A 9,115-nucleotide genomic window follows, 5' to 3' on the forward strand; every position below is an offset into this window, starting at 1 on the left:
CATTATCCTAACATGTTGTGTCATGAAATTAACTTTAAAATGTGACATAAATTCTTAAAAGTGAAATTCAGAGTTTATTTATAAACAACACTTTCTGGAGCCTGAATTATCCTGCGAGTTATGCAAACTCAGAGAAAACTGATTAATTCTGCTTTACAAATTTGAGAAGCAAAAAAAAAAAAAGACTCCTTTACACAGAAATAAACTACAATATTAGAATAATTGCAGTAAACTTTAATTGGTATTTCAACAAATGTCCTGTCATTTGGTGCAAAAGTCTATCAATGTTCTTCTTGAAGGTTCGCATAACCACTTTTGTACATGCAAAATAATCTAACACAGTCATTTCTAGTGGTTTTTATTTGATTTTATATGCGACGTTCCGTTCTGGTTTCCCAGACCTTTTTCAAGCTACACATACAACAACACAACCTCACACGGCTAGTCACTTCTAAGGAATGAATGTGTGTCCTTATTTCCTCCTAGGTAAAACTGGTTTTTCCACCTTGCAGGTGGAAAAGAAGAATGCACAAGAAGTATGTGAGTGTGCCATTCAGAAGAAAGATGGAGAAAATATAAGAAACATCTATACAAAGGATGGACTAAGAGCAGCTTTCAAGCCACCAAAGAGCATTGAGAAATGGTTTAATGAATACTAAGGAGAGTGATGAATCCGCAATGGCCGGGGTATATGAAGTAGAATGTGGTGGATGTACAAGCAAGTACATAGGAGAGGCAGGAAGAAGCATCAACGAAAGAATTAAAGAACATATGAGAGACATTAAAGAGGAAGATCCACGAACAGCATTGAGAGAGTATATGTTGACAAATGGTCACAAGATTAAGAAAGTAAAAATGAAGGAGAAGAGGGAAAATTAAATAGAGAGGAAATTGGCAGAGACAAAGCACATATGCATAAACAGGGGAGAGAACATTAACAAAAACAAAGGAGAAATTGGAATAAAATGGATAGAACTAATAAAAAGCATGTGGAGACCAAGTTAGTTAAGTTTCCAGAGCCACCTTCAAATTTTCTGCACAAAAATTGAAGATTTCACCTTACCAGATCAGTTCAAGGAGAAAGGGAAGGTCAGTGCCACCAGGAGGAGGAGGGGAGGGAAGACAAGAAGAGTAGGTTACAGGATGGAGGGGAGAAACAGCTAGCTATGACACCTGCAAGGTGGAAAAACCAGTTTACCCAGGAGGAAATAAGGACACACATTCATTCCTTAGAAGTGTAGTGCCTAGCCATGTGAGGTTGTGTTGTTGTATGTGTAGCTTGCAAAAGTTCTGGGAAACCAGAACGGAACGTCGCAGATAAAATCAAATAAAAACCACTAAAAATAACTGTGTTAGATTATTTTGCGTGCACAAGTCTGCCAATTTTTCTTCTTTGCTCATTTTTCGTGGTAACATATGGAATCAGATAATTTACTTACTGATGACATTTATACTTAAGCATTGCAATATTTAAAAATTGTCCATAATGGTTGTAAATTTCAGAATAAATGTATCAAAATTCTCTTGTTTTTTTATTGATTGATTGAGATGGTGTTTTAAGTCCACTTTATGCACAGTAAGGCTAATCGGGACTGGACCTACAGTTTAAAGTGAGATCCCAACCACTATGTGCCTCCAATTAATTCTCTTGTAACCAGAATAATTGACTAAAGAAAAGTATCAACCAATATTGGTGATTGAATAGTATGCAAATACTAAAATCCAATGATATTACTGTAACAAACTCATCCTGAGATTGAACTGTTACTTCGAGTATACTGAATGCTTTAGTCTTAAGCTATTAACGTAAGTCTCAAATAACAGCTCTAGTAGAGAACAGTGTTAGCATAGGGGACTGACTGACTGAAATAACAATCAGCACTTAAGCTGTTTGCCAGAAACAAGTCCATTTTTTTAAAAAAATAAAAAAAATAAAGGGCTAAAACTCCATTGTGCAACAGCCTCTGAGGATCAGGGCCCACCAAGCAGGGGTTGCAACTAATTTAAAAATTCCCTGACTTCTCAGTGTTAGTTTGGTTCGACTGGACCTTTCGTTGATGCCAGGGCAACTGTTTTTGAATTTTCCTCTACTTTTGAAAAACTGCTATGACATTTCAAAATCTGAAAAATTGCATCTGCTTACAATTCCTTCCAGAGCATTCACATGAATTTTGGTTTGGTTTGCTTTTGCCTAGATATCTCAATAGTTTCGTGGCTATGTAAGACTATTAAAACAAACTACATGAAGAATTACATGAATGCTCTAGAACGAATTCTAAGCATAGCTATGTAATTTTTCAGTTTTTGGAATATCATAGCAGTTTTTTAAAAGAGAGGAAAATTCAAAAACAATTGCCCTGGCATTAGCCAAATGCCCAGCCGAGCCGTAATCGAGAGAATTTGCAATTCAATTTCTCATATTTTACACCTACTTATCCCATATTTCTTTCAAATGTACCAAGTTTCAACACATACCATCGACTATGGTGAACAATGCAAGAGAAAACACAGTCTTCCATGCCTCAAAATAAGTCACATAATGGAAGCTGATTCTTACTCTGTTGGATGACTTTTCCCATAGAAGCGATGCTCTAACTGGAAGCAGAGTGCATTATATTTTTGTGCATAATCAATCCATGCTCCCTGCACCATCCATTTTGGGCTAGCTTCACCTTCACCACCAATCATAAGGAACACTGGGCCACCAGGTTGGAAAAAAGTATCGTTCGTGAAGTATCTCTGGAAGAAGAAAGGACGTGAAAGTAATTAAAAAGGGAGTTGAAATAGGGCACTTTGAGGCATAATTTTACACCTAATTATAGGCTACTTACAGAAATATTAGAAATTTGGTGAAATTATAGGGAATTTTACTGTTCAATTTTTAAGTCCACTTTACGCACAGATAGGCTAATCAGGAGTGAATCTGCAGGTTAAAGTAGGATTCAAACCACTAAGTGCCTCCACAGGGTATCAAACTTGAGACCCCTTGATTACAAGGCAATGACGTAACCACTATGGCATCAGGGAGACCCCAGGGAACTTTATGGGCTGATATCAATATCTCCATATTGGACAATATAATACTGATGCATGTTCCATCCTTAGTATAGTATTTACTTGAACACCCCACACCCTCGAATAAGCTGTGCATCTAATTTTGAAAGAAAAAACTATGTTTATTTACAAATTGATGGCACTACCAGTCTTGCACCTTTTCGGCAGTAGTTTTATTGCTGCATTTCACAACCACCAATTTGTAAAGTAACATTATTTATCCCATTTTATTAACGAGTGTCACCTGTCATTTAAAAAAAACAAAAACAAGGGAGGTTGATCTGCATCTCCATTTTGCAATACAGGATAAAGAAATGTCTCTTTCGCATATTTCACACCCTGACTTCAATTGGCTCTATACTGTGTAAGCTGTACAACCTCTTGAGGAAGATGCTACCATATCAGCAGCTAATCAACAAATAATGTCACCCCTGTTGTTGTCACTGGAACCTGGAAAGTGACACATTTATTTTACATGTCACTGATTGGTAGGAGGGTGGTTTTCTTGATCTTCACAACAAGAATACTTTCTAGTTTTGGAATATCATTGATCCAGCTATCACTCATTGTGCTGATATATAGGTTATTTTTGGTACAAAGAACCAAAGAGTGCAAGATGCAAACTTGAAATGGACAATTCAATTAAAATTACGCTCATATATGCACAAACAAGCAGACATGCAATTTTTCCATAAAAATCATCAATGGCAAAATTAAACCAGAATTTCAAATCAATTACATCTGCGAGTATCCACACGGCCAACCCACAATGTAAAGCTCTTTCACAATCCCACTATAAGGCTCTCCCTTCTATTGTGATCTCTCTTCAATATGCTTCCTTGCTTATATAATAATATGCCTCCCAATGTTGGCATATTCTTGCCAGAACACATATTCTGAAGACTGCATGTGTAATGTACCAGGTGTATAAGCTTAAATCTGCTGTTTTGTAGTTAGAAAAAAAAATGGTTTGGTCATAGAAGGCAACAGGAAATTTATTCAAAGTACTTGCCCTTGCGAGATACACATTTTGCCCACCTCTCGGGCAATTTTTGGATACCACGCCAAAAAAAGTAATTCTCTTTCGAGGCAAACCACTCATCAAGCCATTTTCGGACATCTGCATATGAATCGAAGTGCTGCTCAGCGACGACGTGGCCCATCGACGAAAACAGATGGTAGTCGGAAGGGCCCAGGTCTTGTGAATAGGCGGGATGGGGTAGCACCTCCCAGTTGCGTGTCTCCAAGTAGTTTTGGACCAGTCTTGACGTGTGCTGTGGGGCGTTGTCGTGGAGGAAAATCAGCTTGCCATGTCTTTGTTGATAATCCGGCCTTTTGTCACACAGAGCACGGTGCAATTTCATCAGTTGTTGGTGGTAGCCGTGGGCAGGGACAGTTTCACCAGATTTCAACAGCTCAAAGTAGATGATACCCTGTTGATCCCACCAAACACACAGCATCGTCTTCCGGCTGAAGCGATTTGGTCTCGAGGAAGATGTTGATGGTTGGCCGGGATGAACCCACGATTTCTTGTGTTTAGGATTCTCAAAATATATCCACTTTTCATCGCCAGTCACAATCCGATGCAGGAAAGACTTTCTTTTATGTCTGGCAAGCAAGATTTCGCATGTGTTTTGGAGTCTCTCCAGCTGCCGATCTGTCAATTCATGCAGCACCCATTTTCCGATCTTTTGAACCTTTCCCATGGCACGTAGACGCATGGAAATGGCTGCTTGAGTAAGACCCAATTGCTCGGCAAGCATCTTTTGCGTTTGGGTATCGTCCTCGTCCAAAAGAGCCTGCAATTGATGGTCCTCAAACTTCCTGGGCCGATTTTCACACTTCTTGTCCCTCAGGTCAAAATTGCCGTCTTTGAACCCACGAAACCAATCCCTGCACGTTGTTTCCGATACAGCACTGTCACCATAGGCCTCCACAAGCATTTGATGCGATTCGGCAGCCAATTTCTTCAAATGGAAGCAGAAAAGCAGAACTTCCCGCATAAGCTCTTTTTCTGGCACAAAACTAGACATGCTTACCACAGGAACACTGTCTGTTGTTGTCTGCACATGGTGGCAATGTGCACTGATTTGTGTTGGCAGATGTCCAACTCATACAAACACTAGGTATGGCGTGCCCATGGTAGCTTCATACACTCACTAACGCCATCTATGAGCAAACAGCAGATTTAAGCTTATACACCTGGTATGTGTGACATTACTTTCTGTGCCATTTTGTATTGTATTGTCTTTGTTGTTTTCCTGTTATTTCAGTAAAAAATGGTCATTCAGTACTGTGTCTGAAACTATTATAAAACTTAACCAGAGTGTTCCAAACCAAGTGAAATGAATTAATGTGTTCAAAGCATATGAATTTCACCTTCATAATAAAACTTCCAAATATGCAAAAACTGCTCCCTAATAATTACTAAATGTGTGGAATCATATTCAAACTACTGTATATTTACACAGCTATAAATGAACAAGTATAGCTGACTTTTAGTTACCTGCATCCACTTTCTTGAATCTGTTGGATTGAAATGGTCAAGATGCTGCTCAAACCACTGATCTGGGGGCAATTGGATATTTTCCGGAACATGAGGTACACCTAGCATTCCTCTTCTTGGCCTTCCATGTTTGAAGATTTTCCATGAAGTGCCAATATTGGAAATCAAAATAACACTAAATATTAAGAGCAAAGTTTGGAGATTCATGATCCTGTAAAGAAAACAAGATTGGGGACTTCAACTAGTAATATGCTTGTAAATAGCAACAATGGAATATTACAAAAACACCTCCATAACAAAAATGCAAAGTGTATTACAAACTTTGATTATAAAATTAATACAATAGCAGAACATATATGACACTGCCTTTCTCATGATAGTTTCCTAGTTCCAAGTTCAAGCATTCCACACATTCCAAAGTAACAACTTCAAGTACACCTTACGTTGGAGATCTAAAGTATTATTGAAAGTGACTACATTTTCATGACTATGCAACCTCCTCAAAGATTAAAAAGTATTTGAATACAATCCCTTGAATACTCCAAGCTAAAATAGCATTACTGAGGCTCTTCAGGGAAAGTACAGAGGCATGAATAAATAACAAGATCTGGATAGCAGTAAAACTACACAGATGATATAAATTGCTGGCTTAACAAATGATAAAATTAAGACTGAGACAATACCCGAGCCGGTCAGAAATATCGGTTGAATTTACTGATGTCAGCTCATACTTTCCCAGTATTTTGGTCTTTCAAGGGGTATAAAAAATTTGACATGGCACTTTTGGTTGGTTTCATTAATTTGTACCTGCTTTAGAAACTACGAAAGTAGTTAGGGACATTATTTTAATGCCAAGAGCCTTTAACCTGACCCACCTAACCTAACTATTAAATTATTTATGGAATTTTGGCAAATGGATATGATACAATAGCTCACCACACGGTAAACGGTTCAATTAAAAAAAAATTCAAACCCCACACATATAACCTAGATGGCAGCAGCAGTCCATAAGTAAAATGACAGTAAATGAATAGCTGGTGTCAGGGAAGTATTATACAGGAGTATACGCAAGTGAAAAACAATTTTCAAGCAAACACGCAGTAAGTAATCGCTAAAACTGTGAAGTATATGGTAACAGACTCAAATAGGAATCAAACCATGTACAAAATTAGTGTGTAGCATGCTGACATCCCAATTGAACAAAATGAACTTGGACCAATTCCTTCCGTGTACCGTGATTAGTTCGGAATTAACAACCGGAACTTAGGCCAAATTATCAATAGCAGTTAGAGTAATTATAATTTATTGGTAACAGTCTGTTATAGGGAAAACACATTTCTTCAATTTTACAGGAGAAAGTACTTACAGAACTCAGTTTCTATAGACATTTGAAAAGTCGTGGAAGTGTTTTCTCCCTTTGATCAATTTATTCGGCCGGTAAAACATGTATTTTTCGACATTAATGTCTCTGCGATGCACAAAAGCTCTTGCATCCATTACCTTCGACTACGTGAACCAAATGTTCCGTGCATTCAATGACGTAACCCCCGGTCAGTGTTTCCAACGATGCCATTGTTTTCCCAGAACATGACAATTTTAACTATGTTTGCCTAACCTAACACAACCTAACCTTGCCATGAATGGTTTGTGGGTCTAATAGAATCGTTTGTGGGGCTATCCTTAAATGGTGTGTGGGGCTATGCGTGCACAAAAGTAGGAATTTTTCAGTTAACATGGTTTGAAACACTGCATACCCACAGATGATAGACAACGCTAGTCAAGATTTGGGAGCGAATTTACAATATAGAGAAAGTCTCCAATTTTTTTAATTTTCGGTATACTAACTAATTTTGACCTCCTAATCACGAATCTGTTGAAAAAACCGGGAGTCACGTATGAAAATTTGAAAAAAGGCCGACTGAAATTTTTGGTAACACTTTACTATACCAGAGACGGATTTCTTCAAATTTACAGGAGAACGTACATACGCAAATCATTTTCTGTAGCGTTGTTGATGTTCGGGAATGTAGTTTTGATCCATTTTAATGCGAAATCTATTTCCGACGCGCTATTGCTGCTGCCACCATTTGCTTTCTGCACGAGAGCACAATATGCTCCGTATTGTCCGTATATGCTAAATTGAATGAAAGGAGTGCTAATGGAACCTAACCTAACAGGCCTAACCTAACCTAGAAGGCATACCTCGTCCCCGTGATGGTTCGTGGGCCTATCGTGAATTTTTGGGCTAATGTCAATGCTTTTTGGGGCTACCCGTGGATGGTTTGTGGGAAATAAGGAACAACAGTAAGTATCGTTAGAAATTCATTATTTCACCTAAATAAATGTTCCGCAATGCAGAATAGTACGTTGGCAATGTAAAAAATTGCAAAATAAATCATTGATAGGTGTCTCTGGTATATTAAAGTAGTACCAATTTTGTTATATATATATAGGTGAATATGCGTAGTTTTACGAACAAAAATGTAATCTCCTGTCATTGTGTCCAACCACGCCGTTGTTTTACAAGAAAATGATTTATGATGTTCAATTCTAGTACGATCCCTATTTTTTCGATGAATTTAGGGGTGAAATGAGTGCTAATGGAACCTAACCTAACCTCGTGTGAATGGTTCGTGGGGCTACCCGTGGATGGTTTTTAGGGCTAACGTCAATGGTTTGTGGGGCTACCCGTGGATGGTTTATGGGGCTAACGTCAATGGTTTGTGGGCTACCCGTGGATGGTTTTTGGCGCTAACAAACAATTTCTCATCAAAATGTAAAATTTCCAGACGTGACCCCCGGTTTTTTACAACAGATTCGTGATTAGGAGGCCAAAATTAGTTAGTATACCGAAAATTAACGAAATTGGAGACTTTCTCTATATTGTAAATTCTTACCAAGATTTGCTCGCCATATTGTGTGTAACAGAAGCGAAAAAGCAACGAAAATAAAAAAACGAAATGGCACCTTCAAGAATCCTTAGGAATGCAGAATACCTAAGTACCAATGTGAAAAAGAAGAAAATAAAGGAATTTCAGGCGTTTCGGGGATATTTAACATTTAATAATACCAGCTTGTAAATAAATATTGTCAACTAGACTGTCAGTGAATATACTCGCTTCATACTTACCTACTAAAGAAAATACAATTTTAAATTCTTCAACTTTAGATACAATCTTCCTGTAGCTCTTGCTAAATGACTAAGTGCTGACTTGTCTGCTTATCCTGCAAGATATGAATAGCAAACGCAGGAAAGGAAAACAGAACAATGTGATTCAGAGAAAACAGTAAACACCGGGTCAGCTGATCAACAAGTAATCACTCGAGAGCTAAAGAGCTAGACGCCCAAAGTATGACGTCACCTATAAGCATTTCGCTGGCATCATACAAGGAATAGAGTATTAACGCGATGTGCTAACCACTCTGCCACGGTAGCCGGCTGATATTCCGTAGAAACCAATCTAACGATAAGTCCGTAGGTATATCAAGTGGACTTGAAGAGCGTGTAATATCGTTATATGTATTTGACCGCGAAGCGATCTTTCTAAGGCCTCA

At 38.1% G+C, this 9,115-nt stretch overlaps 1 protein-coding gene across 2 annotated transcripts in view; it reads right to left on the reverse strand.

The window, feature by feature from the left end:
• LOC145987691 (putative serine protease K12H4.7) overlaps positions 1-8,886 on the reverse strand; it is a 34,128-nt gene extending 25,242 nt beyond the window's left edge. For both annotated transcript variants that reach the window (XM_083122237.1, XM_083122238.1), the window contains exons 1-3: positions 8,691-8,886; positions 5,561-5,771; positions 2,558-2,739 (exon numbers count right to left, since the gene is read on the reverse strand). In XM_083122237.1, coding sequence (XP_082978363.1) covers positions 2,558-2,739; positions 5,561-5,767 — 389 coding nt within the window. In that variant the 5' untranslated portion in view covers positions 5,768-5,771; positions 8,691-8,886. The remainder of the gene's footprint in view (positions 1-2,557; positions 2,740-5,560; positions 5,772-8,690) is intronic.
• Between the last annotated feature and the right edge of the window lie 229 nt (positions 8,887-9,115).

This window comes from Lepisma saccharinum, chromosome 5 (genome assembly GCF_977018435.1).
Source record: "Lepisma saccharinum chromosome 5, izLepSacc3.1, whole genome shotgun sequence".
Lineage (NCBI taxonomy): Eukaryota > Metazoa > Arthropoda > Insecta > Zygentoma > Lepismatidae > Lepisma > Lepisma saccharinum.